Source organism: Gorilla gorilla, chromosome 6 (assembly GCF_029281585.2).
Source record: "Gorilla gorilla gorilla isolate KB3781 chromosome 6, NHGRI_mGorGor1-v2.1_pri, whole genome shotgun sequence".
Lineage (NCBI taxonomy): Eukaryota > Metazoa > Chordata > Mammalia > Primates > Hominidae > Gorilla > Gorilla gorilla.
The window spans coordinates 148,715,279-148,736,183 of record NC_073230.2 but is presented as its reverse complement, the minus strand read 5'-3'; the positions used below and the strand labels follow the sequence as shown (position 1 = coordinate 148,736,183).

The 20,905-nt window shown below is 43.6% G+C and overlaps 1 protein-coding gene across 4 annotated transcripts in view; it reads left to right on the top strand.

Annotated features, from left to right (window-relative positions):
• HIPK2 (homeodomain interacting protein kinase 2) overlaps nt 1-20,905 on the top strand; it is a 217,499-nt gene that overhangs the window by 151,197 nt on the left and 45,397 nt on the right. For 2 of the 4 annotated variants that reach the window (XM_031013361.3, XM_031013360.3), the window contains exons 6-9: nt 999-1,183; nt 7,202-7,364; nt 13,279-13,486; nt 14,450-14,571. In XM_031013361.3, coding sequence (XP_030869221.1) covers nt 999-1,183; nt 7,202-7,364; nt 13,279-13,486; nt 14,450-14,571 — 678 coding nt within the window. The remainder of the gene's footprint in view (nt 1-998; nt 1,184-7,201; nt 7,365-13,278; nt 13,487-14,449; nt 14,572-20,905) is intronic. The other 2 variants (XM_031013363.3, XM_031013362.3) reach the window with 1 other exon arrangement.

The following is a 20,905-nucleotide window of genomic DNA, read 5'->3' as shown; positions in this document are numbered from 1 at the left end:
AGTGTGAAAATTAGTCTGAAACCAGGACAACCCAAAGTGAGTTTTCTCTTTAAAGCAATGAGAAACAAAGCTATACACCAGTAAACACTTAGCACCCCTCTTACTGTAGGTGACTATAACCAAAAATCATGATTCTGAGTAAAGTGTGCTTGTCAGTTGATTAGCAGCTTAGATTGTCTGAGAAAACTGAAATTGGTTTCCAGACCATGTCCTGGAAAATACAGAAATCACCACAAAACAAGCCTTTTAAAGTCGATCCTAGTATAGACTCACCCTTGGAAGAAAAATCCTGTGTTCAGATATCCTGCCTGTCTTGGCCAGAGGTGACTCCATTGAACACAGGGACTAAAATAATTCTGGCCCTAACTGGGGAACCCATGAGAAGGATGATATGCTGTAGGTGGAGGACGGGCACACTCAGGCCCTTCCACTTCCCTCTAAAGGTTAAATACATACATACATACATACATACATACATACATACATAGACTTTTTTGTATCTTATTTCTACTGCTTGGCCATGACTCTTTTTTAAAAATTGTGGCAAACACACACATAGCATAAAGTTTATTATCTTAGCCTTTGCTAAGGGTACAGTTCAATAGTATTAACACTCCCATTGTTATGCAACCAGTCTCCAGAACTCTTCATCTTGTGGTTATTTTTAATGAGGAGTGATGAAAGCTGCATTTCAACTTAACTGATGAAAGCAGGAGCAGTTTACATCCTGTCATTCAGATATATTTGCAGGTCCCAGCAGCAGCCCTCTCCCCTTCCTGGGGCACAGCCCCTCTCTGCCTTTCCTGCAGAGAGAAAAGCCACATCCTGTGGGCAATGACAACATGTGGGTGGTGCCTCCCATAGGGGCAGAGTTCCTGGGAACTGAGAAAGGGGGCTTGAGAGATCAGGAGGAAGTTACAGGGCAAAAAATAAGGGGAGCCAGGAGAGGGGAGGCACGCTGGGGTCTTCCTTGGTAACCTGTCCTTACTTGCGTCCAGGTGAACATGACGACAGATTTGGAAGGGAGCGACATGTTGGTAGAAAAGGCTGACCGGCGGGAGTTCATTGACCTGTTGAAGAAGATGCTGACCATTGACGCTGACAAGAGAATCACTCCAATCGAAACCCTGAACCATCCCTTTGTCACCATGACACACTTACTCGATTTTCCCCACAGCACACAGTAGGTGTCCTGCTTGATGCTTCGTACCAGGGATCGGCAAACTTTAAAGGCCCAGACACTAAATATTTTAGGTTTTACGGCCATAAGGTCTTGGTAACAACTACTCAGCTGTCACTGTAGCTGAAAGCAGCCACAGATGCAATGCATAAACAGATGAGTGAGGCTGCATTCTAGTGAAACATTTATGAAAGTGGGCAGGGCTGGGCGTGGTGTCTCATGCCTGTAATCCTAGCACTTTGGGAGGCCAAGGCAGGTGGATCACCTGAGGTCAGGAGTTGGAGACCAGCCTGGCCAATATGGTGAAACCCTGTCTCTACTAAAAATACAAAAATCAGCTGGGTGTGGTGGGGCGCACCTGTAATCCCAGCTATTTGGGAGGCTGAAGCAGGAGAATTGCTTGAACCTGGGAAGCAGAGGTTGCAGTGAGCCGAGATCGCACCATTGCACTCCAGCCTGGGCGACAGAGTTAGACTCCATCTCAGAAAGAAAAAAAGAAAGAAAGTGGGCAGTGGCTGAACTGGGTCCCTGGCCTGCAGTTGGCTTCACACCGAAAAGGAGGGAAGAGGAGAGCACAGAGCTGGATGAACCTGACTCTGGGTATCTGTGCAGGAAGAGAGGTGCCCGAAATGGTAGTCTCTGTAGCGCAAAACTAGTCTCAGGGCCAAAGATTGCTCCCAGAACCATCCCAGAGTGGACCCAGTCTAGTTTGGGTTTGGATTTGTTCATTCATTTCTTCAGCGTGCTGTGTGCCGGGGTACAGTGGTGAGCAGAGCAGACGGCCCTGCCCACTGGAGCTTGCAGTCCGTAAGAGAGAGAATGGTATAAAACAAGTGGTGCCCGAATCACCAGGCTGCTACGAGGACAAGTATCAGGTGTGATGAGAGCATACCCACAGGGGAGCCTCATTTTGGGGCAAACCAGGAAGACTCCCAGGAAGTGGCCTGTGAAGGATGAGGAAGAGGATGGGCATGTGCAGGCAGGGCATTGCCTGTATGGACAGGACACTCCCCCATGGGCAGGACCATGCACCCATCCCAGAAGGCAGTAGGTGAGACAGTGAGGCATCCAGTCAGCCAGGGCAGGCCGTACATGTTAAGGTTTTTAATCTTGATCCAAAAAGCAATGAGAACTCATTAAATGATTCTTCAGCAAGGGAATAGCTGGTTAGATCTGTGTTGAGCAAAGATCTGTCTGCTGCCACACAAGTCAAATGAGTCTGGAAAAAAATGTCCATTTGGTTTAACAACTCACAAGTTGTCAGTAACGCAGTGGCAGCCATTCAGTGGAGTGGTAAAAGCAGAAACCAGTTTAGCAGGTTGAAAGACCAAGTGAGAGGTGAAGAAATAGCAACCTTTCATGAAGTGAGGCTATGCAAGAGAAGAAATAGAGGGGTGACTGGGGAGGGGTCAAGGGGATTGTTTTTAAGACGGGGTTCAGAGCACAGGGATGGGCCAGTGTCATTGGAAGGACAGATGGACTAGGGGCATGTGGATGTCAGCGTATGTGCTGGTCTCGTGGAGAAAAGTTGAGGGAGTCCTGTCAGACAGCTTCTGCTTCTCAGAAGTTGGCAATGAGGTTATCTGTTGAGAACGAGGTGGAGGGTGGTTTAAGAAGGGTAGAAAGTTTAGGTAGCTGGAGCAGAAGGTGGCAGAGCAAACTGACCAGAGAAATACGGTGGAATTGTTGAGCCCTGAGGTTCGACATGAGTCGTTTATAGTGTAACTCATCTCCCCAGGTGAAGGCATAGAGAAGACAGATGAGTCTTCTGATCTAGGTTTGTCCAGGTGGAATTTTTGCCAGGCTGATAAGAGAAGAAGACAGATTGACAAGGAAGCTGATGAGGCTAGCCAGAGAGTAACTGTAATCCAGAATGATGGCTATTGGAGACTTTGCCCAAAGGGAAAGGAAGTGAAGATGGGAGGGGATCCAAGTAAACGTGGTGTTCTGGTCAATGCAGAGAAGGGTTATCATAGTCATAGTGGAATGAGCCGGATGGAGGAAGAATGTGGCTGGGAAAACAGGATGCTTGAACTTGTAGTTTCTGGAGGTGGAGCAATTTCAGGTTTGACGGTCCGGGGAATGAGTGGCTGTACTGGGTTGAGAACAAGAGTCACTGGACATGAGAAGTAAGCAGGAAGCCAGGGTATTTAAAAAGGGACCTGTGGCTTCTGAAGCCTTCCCAGCGAGGCAGGGAAAGGCTTGGAGAGGAAGGTCCAGTCAGTGGCAAAGGCCTCAGTGAATGAAGGGGAGAGGAAACGAAGTCATGGCCGGTTGCAGTGGCTCACACCTGTAATCCCAGCACTTTGGGAAGCCAAGGAGGGCGGATCAGCTGAGGTCAGGAGCTCGAGACCAGCCTGGCCAACATGGTAAAACCCCATCTCTACTAAAAATACAAAAATTAGCCAAGCGTGGTGGCGCACTTCTGTAATCCCAGCTACTTGGGAGGCTGAAGCACAAGAATCGCTTGAACCCAGGAGGCGGAGGTTGCAGTGAGCTGAGATAGTGCCACTGCACTCCAGCCTGGGCGACAGAGCGAGACTCCGTCAAAAAAAAAAAAAAAATAGGGAGCCGTTGGTGGATGGGAAGGTAATGGAGGGTCTCACTTCAGCCTCTCAACCCTGAGGTACTTGGGATGTAAAAGAATAACTAATCACATCCTACGTCTGCAGGGAAAAGGGGTGTGCTCAAGAGAGCAACAGATTCTATAAGGATCAGGAGGGGAAGGGAATCCTGTGAGAAGAGCCTGGAGATGTGAGAATTGTGCGTATCATGGCGGGCCCTGCGGTCTCCAGAGTCAGAGGGGGCTGGGTCTCAAGGCTGGACTTGCCCCTTTCTGGCCTACAGGAAGTGAGTGGGTGGCACCACCATGGATAGTGGTTCCTCCATTTCATTTCTGTGCCTTACTATCAGTGAAGCAAGTCAAATGGCATTGCAACAAACAGATAGTGCCTCTTTAATGTAAAACCATGCTTGAAACAACTAAACTCCGGTACAAAGAAGGAATCTGGACCCATCCCTCCCCTACTCTTGTTACGGGATTTGTCCTTTTTTTCTTTTTTTTTTTTTTTGAAGTAGAGTCTCACTCTGTTGCACAGGTTGGAGTGCAGCAGTACGATCTTTGCTCACTGCGTCACTGCAGCCTCCACCTCCCAGGTTCAAGCGATTCTCCTGCCTCAGCCTCCCGAGTAGCTGGAACTACAGGCACACGCACCACACCCGACTAATTTTTGTATTTTTAATAGAGACAGGGTTTCACCATGTTGGCCAGGCTGGTCTCGAGCTCCTGACCTCAGGTGATCTGCCCGCCTGAGCCTCCCAAAGTGCTGGGATTACAGGCGTGAGCCACTGTGCCTGGCCTGGATTTGTCCTGTTTCTGAGTGCCATAGGGGTCAGCCACAGAGCTGTACGTCTGTACCACAAGAAGAAGAAAGGCAGACTTGGCAATTTACTGGATAGGGCTCCCACGATTTCAGTCTTTAGATATCACGGGTAAAATGGGATGACTGAGAAACAGCTACGGATAGGAGACTGAGGATAGGGGTGCCCTCTACAGAGGTCCTCTTAGCCGTCTGCACCAAAACAGTCAGATAGTCACCCCCATAAAGCCTGGGGCTTTAATGACCTCAGAGTCCTTCCACCTCTGGGTTCTGTAAGGAAGAATCAGTAGAGTGTTTCATGGCTTGGTCACATGGAGACCGTGAGCATCAGCAACCAATTCAGAACTTCATCTGGGACCCAAGAGGGGCACTGACAAGTCAGAACTCAGAAATTAGCCTAAGAAGGAAAGGTGGGTCTCTGAACACACCTAGGCTTGCCTGAAAGTAGGCCTGATCCCTAAAGTTCTCTAGAACTTGCTGGGAAAACCTTGAAGAACTCCAGGGCAAGGATAAACCTCCAGGCCCATGCAGCTGTAGCGCCCCCGCCCTGGGAGCTGAGCCACAGCTACTGGATTACTAGGTGAAAGAGACCCCACTCCTTTCTCCATACCAGGATTCCAGTGCACAATTTTTTAAAAACCAATCTTCTTATAAACCTAAAGTGAAAGGACTTGCCCTTTCCTAAAACCCAAAACTTGAAATATTTCAGTTGGAAAATTCTGAAGGAGTATGAAAATTTTGTGTTGAATTGTCATGAAACCAAATGCTTTAAGCCCATTCCAAAAAGAATATAAAATGCATTGGTTTTATGCTACAGCCTCCACGCACAAGACCTTGGTACTTAGTAGGAGCTGAAAACACTGGCATTAACAGCATTATTAGGAGTATTTTTAGCTATTGGATACCGCAGAATATGTTTTCTTTTCTCTTCAGCATCATCAGTCGGTAAATGGTTATGTCGTGTGCATGACGCAGCCAGTGTAAGTGGTCAGAATCTTAGAAAGAAGTAGGACTCTCTAAGTTGCGTCTCAGTCAGTCATTTGAAACTTGGAATGCATTTTTCACAGGATGTTTGGGAATAGCCCACAGACACCTGCTTAGCCCCAAAGATAGCATACCCACAGAGTACTGAAGTAGTACACATTTGTAATCCTAAAATAGTAGAAAACTTTTATTTTACTCATTCAGTTATTACTTTTTTTATAATTAAAATAGACATTTTGAGTTGAAAATTAAATGAGTTTTTTTCTTTTTCTTTTAATTTTTTTTTTTTTTTTTTCTGAGACAGGGTCTCTCCCTGTCACCCAGACTGGAATATAGAGGCCTAATCATGACTCACTGTAGCCTCGACCTCACAGGCTCAAGTGATTCTCCGACCTCAGCCTCCTAAGTAGCTGGGACCATGCGCACGTGCCACCACAGCCAGCTAATTTTTATATTTTTTTGGTAGAGAATAGGATCTCCCTATGTTGTCCAAGCTGGTCTTGAGCTCTTGGACTCCACCCACCTTGACCTCCCAAAGTGCTGGGATTAAGGCGTGAGCCACCCCACCCAGACTAAAAGGGATTTTATTATCTTGAATATTAGCATTTGAGGAAAAGTAAGTTTAACTACAAGAAATGAATGAGAAGTGCTGTATAAATTCTGAAGGACACTTTTTGGTCGATTTTCAGGAATTTGGGTGGCTGAAGCCACTTGTGGCTTTCCTTTTCCCTGATGCTGGTTTCAGCTCCACTTTTATACTTTACTTTTGTAGTTGGGGTTTTGTTTTGATACACAGATGCAATGGGGGAAGAAAAGGAGAAAATTTCTATTTCATGTAACTGGACAAGACTTAGACAAGAAAATGAAGGCTGAAGTTGGTGAAAGAGGACGTATGTGTATACACAAAGGTAGCCAGTGATTACCTATCCTCCGCAAACTCCCTACCTCCCTAAGCTTCAGCCTTACTCGTGAAGTAGGGACGAGAATCATGTCTCCGTCTTATGGATGTCGCCGGACCGAGTGAGAGGTTGCAGAGTATTATTATTAGGACACTAATAAATGTTAACCACTATTATTAATTATTAGTATTATTACTGTTTCCATTACCTACCTGCACAACCCCTGTGGGAGAAAGTGTGGCAATAGGGTCACAATACTGGGTTGGAGAGTTCCTTGGCCGTCCCCTAGGTGGTGCTGGTGACCCAGGGTAGCTGAAGCAGGTGACTACAAGGGTTGTCTTTGGGAAAGGTGGAGGCAGGTTATAAGTGACTAGTTAATGTTCCCATTCAGAGAGCTTATACATTGGTTTATGGGCCAGAAACCAGGCTGAGAGTTGAGAATGAGCAGTGACGCTGCAGGTGGACCTGATAACGAGAATGCAGTGTGAGCAGTCAGTTTTGTTGTGATATATAGAACCTATATGGAGAAAGGGTAGTAGGGCATTGGAGAAAATTCATCTGAATAACCGTGCCTGTTGCAAATGCACAGGCTTTGCACAAGCAATCCAAGAAACTTAGACCTAAAGTTTAGTTTCCCTGCTTGTCCTGTTTACTGAATTAACCCTTCTCTCCTTTTCTTTGTTTTCTCCCCTTCATCCCATGTTACCCTCTTCCCCTCCCCTTATGTCTCAATATGCCTCTGCCTTTTGCATGAACAGCGTCAAATCATGTTTCCAGAACATGGAGATCTGCAAGCGTCGGGTGAATATGTATGACACGGTGAACCAGAGCAAAACCCCTTTCATCACGCACGTGGCCCCCAGCACATCCACCAACCTGACCATGACCTTTAACAACCAGCTGACCACTGTCCACAACCAGGTAAGTGGGAAACAGAAGGGAAGGAGAGGCGGGGCTGCACAGTGTGAGCCTCAGGACTTGTATTTTCCATCATACCTAGTCAGGAGGCAAAATTCCTGCTGTCATATTCAACAACTAAACAAAGTATTTGCATCCAAGGTTATTTCTTTTGAGGGACCCAGGCACATTTTGTGTTGACTTCTGGCCCCATTGACAGGTCCTAGAAAGGACTGGTGAGGGCCATTCTCTGAAATGGTTCCCCTTACTGCTTTCCTCTGTCCTGATGTGGGAATAGGGGGAAGGGGGTGCTATGATCCTTTTATGCCTGATATGTGCCTGGTAAAGAATTCCAGAACTGGCCAGGCACAGTGGCTCATGCCTATAACCCCAGCACTTTGGGAGTCCAGGGTGGGAGGATCACTTAAAGCCAGGAAGTTCAAGAGTAGCCTGGGCAACACAGTGAGACGCCATCTCTACAGAAAATACAAAAAATTAGCTGGGTATGGTGGTGCATGCCTATAGTCTCAGCTACTCAGGAGGCAGAGGTGAGAGAAGTGCTTGAGCCCAGGACTTCAGGGCTACAGTGAACTATGATTATGTCATTGCATTCCAGCCTAGGGGACAGAGTGAGACCCCGTCTCAAAAAACAAAGAAAAAGATCATGGAAACATGGATTTAATCTAAAAAAAATAAAGATTCTAGAACTGGGAAGGACTCAGGGAATCACCCAGTTCAGGCCCTTCCCCTCGTCCCCACATGGCGGATCTACCTGATCTCCTTTTGGGACAGATAAACCCTGTCCTTTCTCCGAGTCATGGAGAAAATCAGTTCATCAGCCTGTCACCAGAATCCCAGCAGCTGGAACTAAATGGGATCAGGAAGCTAAGGTTTTCTTCCCACAGATTTCCAGGAAATTGGCAGAAGGAGCAGCTAACATACTGCTTGAAACTTGGATGACACCCAGGCAATATTTATTGAATGAATAATCTCCAAGTCTGAGCTGAGACTGCCTCTAGTGTCTGAGAAACTGTAACTCCTACTCCCATCTTTCAATCTTCCTGGTTCCCCCAAAGAAGGGCCCCCAGATTTTTGGCCTTAATATCAATCTGGAATGAAAAGACTTCTGTGTGGATGTGTGTGTACCTGAAATGTGAATACCTTATGTCCATTCTTTTTGAAAGGTCCCTCCTGTCACTGAAGAGTCACTGCCCCCTGCTTTTCAGCCGCTCCCCTTCCCAGCCTTTTCCCCTAGGCCATCCTTGTGGCACATTGGCCTGCTCAGGCCTAGCTTTTCTTCCCAGCCTGCCATCTCCCTTTGCCCAAATTCTAGGGGACGCCACCTGGTATCTGCTGCCCTCTGGGGGCCGTTTGCATTCTTGAAGCTCTCCTTAGGGTGAAAGAGCTGTTGGGAGTCTGAAAACTAACCTTGCCCAGCCCTAAGGCTAAGGCATCCATAGCCAGACCTGTGAGCTTCTTGACAAAAATCAGCATGGTTTTGTTCATTACCTCCTTGAAGACATTTGTTTCTCCCACCAGCCCTCATGAGACACCTGGTCTTAACTCCCTAACCCCAAACTACCTGTCCCCATCTGCCATCTGCCCCATCAGGTATCAAAGGCATCTGTGAAACAGGAGGAAGGAGCACCCCTCCAATGCAGGCGTCATGTCAGGTGGAGTCTCCCCAGCAGGCTGTCCTTCCCATGGATGTCTTTCTGCCAGGCTGGAGAACTGTGGTCCCTGACCAGACGGGGGGTGGGGGGCCACCGCCATCTTGCTGGTGATATGACAGCCAGCATATCCACTCCAAAGGGTGTTGCAAAGACTCTGCAAAACTAAAAGGGTTGCTCATCAAAAGGCAGTTGTCAAATAAGAACACCCGTCTTCTCCACGGCACTGAGACCATCCAGATCTGGCTTGGGACTGGGGTGAAGTAGGAGTAGCTGGTAACTTAGTGTGATGCTTGGGCTAGAGTCGTGGGTAAGGGAAAATGACATCCCACAAAAGCAAAGGGTCCAAGAACAGGATTTCCGTTCTCTTGCATTGGATTCTACTACTCCCTACTTTTGAATACATCAGGAAAAAAAAATTACTCAGGACACACCTAGCCTTAAGCACTAAGGCATGCTTTCCCTCCACTGATACTGTTGTTATTAAATAACATCATTACTAATAGCTAACACTTATTATGTGCCAGGCTTTACTAAGTGTACCATAACTCTTAATCCTCCCAGCAATGTTGTGAGATAGGTTTTATTTTTATCATTTCCATTTTAGAGGAGGAAACTGAGGCACCGAGTGATTAATTCTCTTACCCAAGGCCCTTGCTCGTTCATGAGAGGTGGGCTTAGGCTTTGCAGCCAGCAATCTGGCTTCAGAGTCTGGACTCTTAAAATATACATACACAGCAGCATAAGTAAGTCTTAAGTAAGTCTTATGGAGGTCCCCAAATGCCTTTCCTAGGTGATGTCTGCTCTTTAAATCCAATAAGACTTCTTCCGTTCATTGCTGGTTCTAGTAGCTAGCTTTCTGCATGAGCTCCTTGGAGCTGTTTGCCCATTTAGATATTTAGAAGCAATAAAATATATGCATAGTTTTATGTTAGAAGTTGAAGGACATTAAACTACTTAAAGAATCTCTTGCTACCTTTAACATATATCCAGTAGACTAACCAAAGAACCATTTCCCAAATGATCATGAATCTACAATCCTTTAGGTCTCAAGGAAGCTGGGCCAATAATTCATAACCTGTTAAGTCTCAAGGCAGCTGACTTCCTCTACTTTCTAAAACTTTCAGGTTACCCAGTTGGTAACATGTTGAATAATAAGTCTTCTCTCAGCTATTCCTTGTTTATCATGTGGATCAGCAACTTCTCTAACATTTCCGTGGAATTCTATTATTTGGACCTAGCCTTCTACCAAGAATTTGAATTTGAGTTTATAGACCAAGCTCAAACCCCTTCCTTCTGGAACCATTTGAACATCTACTACAACTGCTTCCAGGAATCACTTCTTCCATTTTTGGAAAACCTGTGTCATCAATAAACTTGCTTTTTCACTAGGCACAGTGGTGCACACGTGTAATCCTAGCTATTTGGAAGGCTGAAATGGGAGGACCACTTGAGTCAGGAGTTCAAGTCCAGCCTGGGCAACATAGCAAGACCCCAGTCTCTGATTTTTTTTAACTTGTTTTTTCTTGTTATTACTATCTGTCAGCTGCAAGAGCTCTTCCCAGTTCTCTGTGTGCTCCTCTCTGGCAAGTGATAGGCTAGTTACCTTTCTGAGAGCTAAAGGAGGGTATACAGAAGTAGAAAACTTTTTGTTGCCCTCACATGGGCTTCTTCAACTGGTCCTTAAGCAGGGTTAGAAACTAGGGGAAAACCTTATGCATGTCTGATGGTCACACTGGAGACTGGGTCCATATCAGGATACAAGTGCCATTTGTCCTTGAGTCTACAGAGCTGGAAGATTCAGCCTCTCAAGGAGCTCATGGTCTCCATGGTGAGACAGGCTGTAAGCAAAAATAGTTCAATCAAAATGCAGAATAGCATGCACTAGGGGCCAGGTAGACAAACAGATTATGTGTTACGGAATCGAGAGGAAGGAGAGACCACTGCAGGCTGGAGGAAAACACCACTAAGACACAGCCCCTCCCTCCCAGGAGACTTTAGGCTGAAAAGACCAACTGTACTGTAAGGCAGATTGTAACAGGAGCTGGGCTAGAAGGCTATATTGTACTGTGTGATAGCAAAGGAAGGAGCAATTCATTTCCATTAATGGTGTCTGAAAGGGTTTCACAGTGGGGCACGTGGGACCCAGGCTAGGCCTTAAAGCCCAAAGGCTTGGAGAGAATGCTATGGGTCAGAGAGCTTGTATGAAGGGAAAGGCCTGTGCTCACAGTATGCTTGGAAAACAATGAGTAAACTAATCTTGGTGTCAGAAGAGTGGAGAGCAGAGGGAGATAAGTCTAGAAGGTAAGGTTGGCCAAACCAGGGAAAACAGGGCACTAGACCAGGCGCATACCATGTTCATCAAGCTGTAATTGGGATTTTGGAGCAGGGGTGCTGACATGCACAAAGGTGTCTTTTGGAAAGAATGATCTACCCTCTGTGCTCAAGAAGGCCGGAAGAGAAGTAGAGACCAGAACATTTCTAGTCAGGGCCTTATAGGTCCCAGGCACCAGGAAGTCACAACTGAAAAGAGTCAGTGGATTCCAGGGACATCAGGAAGGAAGCAGCAGCAGGAGCAGTGGCTGGCAAGAAGGTGGAACCACCAAGCACAAGTTTGGGAACCTAGAGGATACAAGTGCCAGGACCCCCAGCAGGGACACCCACAGGGGCTAAGGGCTGGGGGGAGTCTAGATATGAGCAGACCATGGGGAATGTGGAGGGTTGAGGGGGAAGAAGCCTCCGGAAGAGATCGCGATATGGAGAAAACAGGAAATACAAATCATGTCATCTGACAAAACACAGACACTGATGCCCACATATGTACACACGTGTCCCAAGCAGACTATGCGACGCTGCAAAAGCACACCCACTTTAAAATATGTGGCTTAAAAGCAGACATCTGTGCCACTCAATTTCATGATTATTTTCAAACAAATCAATTTGCTTTGCAATGAAATTTAGCACAAAATCTAAGTATAGAAAACATATGTAAAATAAGACTTTGTCCTTTTTATCAAATGTGACATCCATACACACCCTACTTGAAATTCTATTTGTGTCCAAGATATCCTCGTGGTTTCTTCCTGTGTATTCCCTGGTCCTTGTAACTTCTAGAGGCAAAACCTCTTGTAGACAGTGCTGAATGTGAAACCACTGGTAACCACCTATCTTGCTAAAGGATCAGTATGAAGGCTAAGATAGGGGAAACTGGAGAATTCCAAAGTTCAAATTTATTTTCCTTATACAGCCTCATTTTTCATGCAAGTTCAGTCTCAAGTGATGTCTTTTTCTGAAAAAGAAAGGCGAGAGGACATAATGTCAATGGCTTGTGTTTGTCAAAGCCACCTCCATTTCAGTTATCTGGACACACCAGCATCTTTTCTATCTGCCAGGCTTTGTCACTGCATACCAACATGAATGCATGGGATGCAGACACAAAGCCCCAGGCTCAGCATGTCCCTCTCCCTCTCTGCATACATCTCCTGTACTTCTCTAAGCAGTAACCTTCTTTGCAGCCATCTAAGGACATCTATAAACAGTACTGCCCATAGTCCTGAGCCCCTCTTCGGTCCTGCTCTCCGCCTGTTGCATGTGCTTCTGTGCCAAGCTCTGGGTACTGAGACCATAGCCCTTTAGGGCCTGCAAGAGCCTCCCCCTGGATTTGTCCTCCCACATGTGGACTGCACCCATCAGGCCCGAGGGGAGTGTGAGCAGAGCTTGGACATGCAGGCTGGCAGGTCCAGGCACCCAGAGCTCATCGTGTTGTGGGATGGAATGGGGCTTGGGCAGAGAGAAGGAGGGCAAGGTCCAGCTCTCTCCCTGTCACCATGTGTCAGCACAGAACCCAAGGAATCCCATAGTCCTCAACTCACGCCTGGTCTTCCCGGTTATTGGGAAGGTGTATTTGTCAAAATGAAAAGGCAGAACATTTTATTAAACAGTTTTCTAGCCTAATTTTTAGCCTTTTCAGCATTTAGACATGGTAGCAGGCATCCGTGTGTCCTCTTATCTGGGCCTCACAAATGCCAGGAGCAAGTCTGAATGTGAACACCAAGGTGACTGTCTGCCATGTTTTCAGGGACCTGCTTTTCCCTGCGACTTTCAATCGTGTTTCCACTCCTCTCTGCTTTTGCCTTTCTGCTCTTAGTTTTTGTTTGTTTGTTCTTCTTTGAGTTCATTTATTTGATTTAGATTCGTGTCTCCCAACATGCCACCTCCCTCATTTTTTATTTTTGTTTATTTTTGTTTAATCCCCATCACTCCTTTAGGCTCCCTCCTCTACCAGTGCCACTATTTCCTTAGCCAATCCCGAAGTCTCCATACTAAACTACCCATCTACACTCTACCAGCCCTCAGCGGCATCCATGGCTGCAGTGGCCCAGCGGAGCATGCCCCTGCAGACAGGAACAGCCCAGATTTGTGCCCGGCCTGACCCGTTCCAGCAAGCTCTCATCGTGTGTCCCCCCGGCTTCCAAGGTAAGGTTGAGCAGCCACAGCCTTTCACCTGCTTCTTATAGAACGGCCTCTGGGGCTCCGGCACCTGCAGTTTTCTGTCACGCTCATTTTCATGGAGAAAGGCCCTCCTCATTTCTTCCAGTGAGAGCGCTGGTATTACTGAACTTGAGGGCTTCTCTCCTACTGTGGCCAACCTAGAAACAATAGGGCTTATGCCTCAGCACCAAGTCAATCCTTTGTGACTCTCACACCTGCCAGGGACTGTGTCCCTGGCCAGCTGTCTGTAAATAAGTACATTGTTTGTGCTTTCATTGTTATGCTGATGTCAGCTCTTGCTTTTCCTCGCATGAAATATCCTCTGTGTGGGTTATCTATAGAAAACTGCCAATCTCTGACAGCCGACATAGTCCCAGCTCCCATGAAGAATATCAATCAGTCTGAAAAGTACTTCCCTGGGACCCCTCCTCAAAACGATTCTTTGGCCATGACCCCAGCACTCCTCTCCTGTAGACTCTAAGAAGCTAGACTGTGTACTTTGTTACAATTTACCCAGAAAGCTTAAGAATTTATTTTTGCAAGCCTCATGGTGTAAAACTGTGTGGTTACAATCAATGCAATTCCAAATGGGTTCATACATCTCCCCAACACCCCTTATTTTGACATACACAGGTACATCTTGATGGTCAGAAGCCCTTGTTTTCCTGTTGTAATCTGCCAGCATAACTGTCCTACTTTTGGCCTTACAGCCTCCTTAATTTGACCTTCTAGCCTTTGAGGACATTCAAGATTTCAGGAGGAGTTTTGTTTTTTAATTTGTTAGAAGCCAAAGGGGAGACTTCCAAGGACCAGGCAATACCTGGTTGTTGTCGGTGACCAGTGCAAAGGGAAGCTGAAAGATGACATAACTGGCCAGGAAGGTTCTCTTCATCCAGCTGTTCACAGCGTCTCAGCTAACCCTTCTCTCCCTCACACTGTCTGGAACAGGCTTGCAGGCCTCTCCCTCTAAGCACGCTGGCTACTCGGTGCGAATGGAAAATGCAGTTCCCATCGTCACTCAAGCCCCAGGAGCTCAGCCTCTTCAGATCCAACCGGGTCTGCTTGCCCAGGTAATTCTTTCTCCTTTATTATTACTGGTATTACCATTACCTGTGTTAATGTTGTTCACAAAAGATGTGTATCTCCACTCCCTCTCTCCCTAGTAATGAGTTAGGTGCTTCTAGTCATTGGAATGTATCTGTAATATTCTAAATGGTCCCCAAGTGAATTACCTTCCTAAGTATCTGCTTACAATTCCAAGAAGAAATTTAGATACAGGGAGAGTCTGGGGAAATTATTATTATTATATCTTTGAAATGCAAATTAATCTGGGAGACCTAGGTTTTAATCCTAACTGCTAGTAACTTGTCTATGACCTAAGGCAAGTCAGTTAATATCTCTTTGCCTCAAATTTCTTTCTTGTAAAATAGAAATGAGTTTTTAGAGCCAAAAGGAGCCTTGGTGATTATCCTCTCATTTTATAGTTGAAAAACCAGGCTCATGGTTACTGTAAGCTGGAACCTTCTATCTCTGTATCCATGTAGGTGCTCTGATGGTAGAATGAGATGGCAGAGATGAAAAATGGTTGAAAATTTGTAAAGTGTTATGTAAACGTAAGGTAACAGTAGTGATGCAATAACAGTAACAATCCTTAATGACACTCGAACCCTAATAACAAATACATCATCATTATACCAGGGCACTTTACAGTTGTTAATTGATTTAATCCCCACAATGCCACAGTATTTGTCTCCATTTGACAAATAGGGAAACTGAAGCAGAATAACTTGCTCATCAGAGTCACACAACAATTAGGTAACAGAACCAGGACACACACCCAATAAGTCTGATGCCAGCATCTGTATTTCAACCACCAAGCTATACTACTTTTGTATAATCATTTCTACTATTGAGTAGCTTGACCTAAATGTTATTAGTTTAGAAGCAACTTTATTTTTAAATAAGGTAGGTTCACAAAGGCTTTTCCCAAAGACACTATTTGTCCTGTCTTGTTAAATGGAAGTTGTTTTTGTTGTTGTTTAATTTTTAATTTAAAAAATTAAAAATTTAATTTTTATGTAATCAAATTACGTAGGTTTGTTCTGCGCTCTTCTATTCCATTGGCTTCTCTAATATCCTGTTGTCTTAACCATTGTAACTTTAGTCTGTCTTGGTATCTAGTAGGGAAGCCCTGTTCCCATAGAGTTCTTCAAATTTTCCTTGTCTGTTCTTGTCCCTTCATGTTTTCAAGTGAATTTTAACATCACTGTTTCATAAGAATTTTAGTTACAGAAACCAAAAATCTGCTTTATATTTACTGGATATACATTGAATTTATATTTACTTCAGGAACAACTGACATCTTTAAACATGTAAGTCATTTTTATCCATGAACATGGTATAACACTTTGTAATGGGTGTGGTGGTGCACACCTGTAGTCCCAGGCCTGTAGTCTCAGCTACTCAGGAGGCTGAGATGAGAGGATCACTTGAGCCCAGGAGTTCAAGGCCAGCCTGGGCAACATAGTGAGACCCCACCTCTACAAAAAAAAATTAAAAATTAGCTGGGCATGGTGGCACATGCCTGTAGTCCCAGATACACAGGAGGCTAAGGCAAAAGGATCACTTGAGCCCAGGAGTTTGAAGCTGCAGTGAGCTATGATCACATCATTGCACTCCAGGGTGGGCAACAGGGTACAACTCTGTCTGTAAAAAAAAAAAAAAAAAAAAAATTAATAGAAACACTTTATCATGTTTAAGTTTTGTAATGAATATTGAATTATATCAAATGTTCTTTCTGTATCTATTAAGACACTCATATGCTTTTTGTTCCTTAATCTATTAATGGGACAAGTTATATTAATATATTTTGTAATATTAAACTACCCTTTTATTTATGATATAAACTCCATTTGCTCATGTGCTTGATATGATATGCTTTTTAATATTGGATTCAGTTTGTAAGTACTGTAGTTAGTATTTTTATATCTATGTTCATAGGTGAAAAATGGCATATAATTTTGCTTTTTATAAAATCCTTATCTGATTTGAGTACAAGGTTACACCAGGCTCATAAAATATCTTCTTATTGTTGTTGCCCACATGAGTGGGTTTGGTCACTTGACAGGTACCAACCCAATGACCACAGCCAAGGAGGATTTAGCAAGGGGATTTTATTACTTGTAACAAGTAAGGAGAACACTGGAGATAGTTCCCAAAGCAGTGTCTCTGAGCAAAGGGCTGGGTCAGGTTTTATAAGCATAGGGTAATGAGGCATGATCTGATTGGATCTTGCAACGAATTGATATCAGAGGCATGATCTGACTGGATCCTGCCATGCAGTGATGCCACAGCTCGATCTGATTGGATCCTGGATCCTGCCATGTGGTATCCATTTCTAAATTCCATTCACTCGCCTCAATCCAGGCACTTAGGTTCTGCCTATGGTTACATACCTGGTTCATCTGGGCATGCTCAGGTTATGTGACCTTTAACCTGTGGATCCATGGCAAATGAAAAACAACTCACAACTTTGTTACATAAAAGTTGAACCAGACTGCTGTGGTTACATTATTATCTATTCTGTTTTCCGGAACAGTTCGTTTAAGATCGATATGAAGCATTCTTCATCTCTGTGCTTAGGTCCAGAATGACACTGTGCAGTTGACCACTAACACCAGTGACTGGTAGCACACAAAGTTTTGTCTTATTGAAAGTTTGTAAACAGAGAACTTTTTGTATTTAAAACAGGCCTTCTCTTCATTCCTCTCTCTCCAATGGGTCCTTGTAGCTTCCTTTTATTTGCATAGTTCAGTAGCGGGGAGTTCAGAAAAGGCCAAGATAGATCAGAGAAAGAACTACAGCTCAGTCCAGGGGCAAAAAAGCTTCTTCATACTTTATCTGAGTGGCAAAAATCCACACCAGTCTCCCAGTGCTCCGCCTTTGTGAGCCCAAATCTACAGAACTCACGTATACTTTTAAAGGATAATTACAGATCTTTTTTATGTTTGCACACTTAACCCTAGTAAGCCAGGAACCATCTCTGAAAGAAATAATAATTAGCATCTCTTATTAGCCAAAATAGGGATTCTTCATTGTTCAGTTTGGTGGAACCAGTAGACTCAGCAGTCAGAATTTGTTTCAGTCCTTTAATCGTAGCAGGGGAGAACTTTACCTTTTGCTTCCTTGAAAGAGAGTCCCTAGAGTGTTGTAAATCTCCAAGTAGATTTAACCTAAAGCTGTAATTAGGAAAGTGAACAAAAAATATATGTGTAAGGATTTTAATTGCTACTGTGTTTATAACTGAGATTGTTGGAAGAAACTTGAATGTTCGTCAGTAGGGGATTGGTTAAATAAGTTGATGCACACGTAAAATGGAACACCATGTAGCCATTAAAAGAACATGGTAGACCTTTGTGTCTTGACATGCAGAGATTTCTAAGATATATTAAGTGAAAAAAAACCTGCCCTATCCAGTATCGTGTTGTGTCTTTTTGTCAGTTGCTTTTTATTTTTCTCTCTGCTTGTCACTTAATCCATGCCAATATGTTAGCCTGTTGAGATGGGCTCTCTCCTAGATATTTTTAAACATTCCCTTCAAAGGACAAAAATAAGTTAATTTATAAAACTCTTATGGTGGCTATAAAAAAGCACAATTAAGCATTTAAACTGAAGCCTTCGTTTTTCTACGGTTAAATTTCTAGGCACCAGGCAGAGGCATTCCAAATCCTATTATTTGACATAAATGTATTCAAAAAGTTGACATTGTTCTTTTTCTCTAAATACTGAAAATCTTTCAAAGGATTTTACTTGTGAACACTTAGAGATGGAGTCTTTGAATCCACTCCTCATGTTAATTTCATTTTCTTTGCCCTTTTCCTCCCCACCTCCCAGCAGCATCACATAAAACTTTCAGGGAAACAGGCCTCTGTGGGGCACCCAGAGGATGTGTGCATGGCAGGTGGAAATGGTAATCATTCTGCTTATGTTAGTGATATGGGAGTGATCTTTGTGGATCACCTTGCAACAAAAGCTTTTTTGGTACTGCCTAAAAGGAGCTGTCAACTCCATCCTCCCAAGCCCCATGCCACAGCTAGCATCTTGGCCACCAACAGAAATTGTGAATGAGTAGGTAATAGTGGAGAGATGGGAAGCACAGTTCTTGATTGAGACAGTATTGAATTTATCTCACTTGTCAAATGTCAGGATCTAAAATCTCCTTTGACTAGCAGGGTTAGAGAAATCACTGTAGACTCCACCCTTCCATGAAGTGTTTTGCGTTCTTCTAGCCAATCAAATCATATCACCTGAACCTCTTTATTTTTTACTTATTTACTTTATTTCTTGGGCTCATATTTGACCAACTGAGCCTTTAAATGTTTCCCTGAAAACAAACTGTTGGCTTGAACCCTTTAAACTGTTCAAAATACAAAATTTTAATGTTTCTCACTCAAAAGTTCCTCTGATAACATTTTCAGCAACCAGTCTTTCCAACCATTGTCCTGCTGTCTGCCTGTCTCTTGACTGGCACCTGATATTGTTAGAGAATAAGGAAGACTTGTTCACGCCACCTTTATGCAGTTACCACCAATGCCTGATCCTGAATAGGGGCCATTATTTTTGTGTATTATCAACACAAGGAGAGGTGTATATTGGCTGAAAGCATGGGCGCTGGAATTAGGTTGCCCACATTCAGATGGCTGCCTCACCACTTACTGGCTATATGGCTTTGGAGAAGTTATTTTTGAAATTTAAATTTAATTCGTTTTCAAAGTAATACATGTACATAATTTTTAAAAGTTAAATAATACCATAAACTTATAGGAAAATTATAGTCCTCTGCTCTATCCCATCCTTAATGTCTCCTCCCCATAACAATATATATAGTTACATTATATATGTATATATATGTGTGTATATATATATACACATATATATTATCCCTGTTATATATATATTTTATATATAATATATATTATCCCTAAAAGTTTTTATTTATACACACACACACACACACACACACACACACGTATTTTTTTGAGACATAGTCTTGCTCTGTCACCAGGCTGGAGTGCAGTGGTGCAATCTCAGCTCACTGTAACCTCCGCCTCCTGGGTTCAAGCAATTCTCGTGCCTCAGCCTCCCGAGTAGCTGGGATTACAGGCATGTGCCACCATGCCCTGGCTAATTTTTTTTTTTGTATTTTTAGTAGAGACTAGGTTTCAATGTGTTGGCCAGGCTGGTCTCAAACTCCTGGCATCAAGTGATCCACCTGCCTTGGCCTCCCAAAGTGCTGAGATTACAGGTGTGAGCCACTGTGCCCTGGCCATAACAATAATTTTTAACTTAACTGTTTAATCTGTTCTTTAACTCTGTGTTTCTAAATAATATGCTTAGACTGCTTTTTATGGATTTTTTTTTCCATTTTAGGTATTATCCATTGACTTCCTATTATGGAAGATGAAGATTTAGCTTTCTAACCCATTGCCATCCCCATAACACACACAGTTTCTCTCCTGTTCCTCCTTTCACTCACTCTTTTCTCCTATTCCTCCCACATAATTTTGATTCAACTACTTTGTAATATTTACATAATTATCAATATTATATAATATTATTCTTAGTTGAGCCTTATAATATACTGTGATTATGTTTTCTTTCTAACACATCTTTTTGTTTTTCCTGGAGTTAATGATTGCCTCATTTTTCCCATTGGGTTAGTTTTCTGTATATCTCATTATACAGCCCCAAACCCTTCCAGAGCTATAAAAGGTTTGTATGTTTGATGTGTTGATGTGTTTGAGCACACTGATCTCAGTATGTTGTTTTTTCTTTCTCTGAAAGCGACTTTCTCCTCATCCACAGTGGACTCACATTTCATGACTACATGCCTTCTTTTGGGTCTTTTTTCTTACATTGTCCTGAACACCCTATTTGCCCTTTTAATCTGGATTTTTTTTTCCTTTGATAATTTCTTCTTCTCCATTTTCTCTGTTTCTCCTTTGCAGAATTCTTATTAATTGAGTGTTGGTACTTCTAAATTGATCTTCCGATTTTCTTATCTTTTTTTCCCCTCTATTTCCTATATATCCTCTGTCTGCACTACTTTCTAAGAGATTTCTTAAACTTTTTTGAAACCTCCTTTTGAATGGTTAATTTCTGTTGTTGTAGTTCTCATTTCCAAGAGTTTGTTCTCTGCTCCCTCCATACCAAAAAAGAGCATGTTCTCTGAATATAGATATTGATTCTTTATATGATCTTGTTTCATGGATATATTTTTTAACTCTGTAAAGGCATTAATTATAGATTTTAGAAAATTTTCTTCTGATTCCCACACTGTTTTTGTTTCCTCTTTCTTTTGTTTGCTTATTTTATTCTCTTTCAGGTTAGAAGCTTCCTTTACTG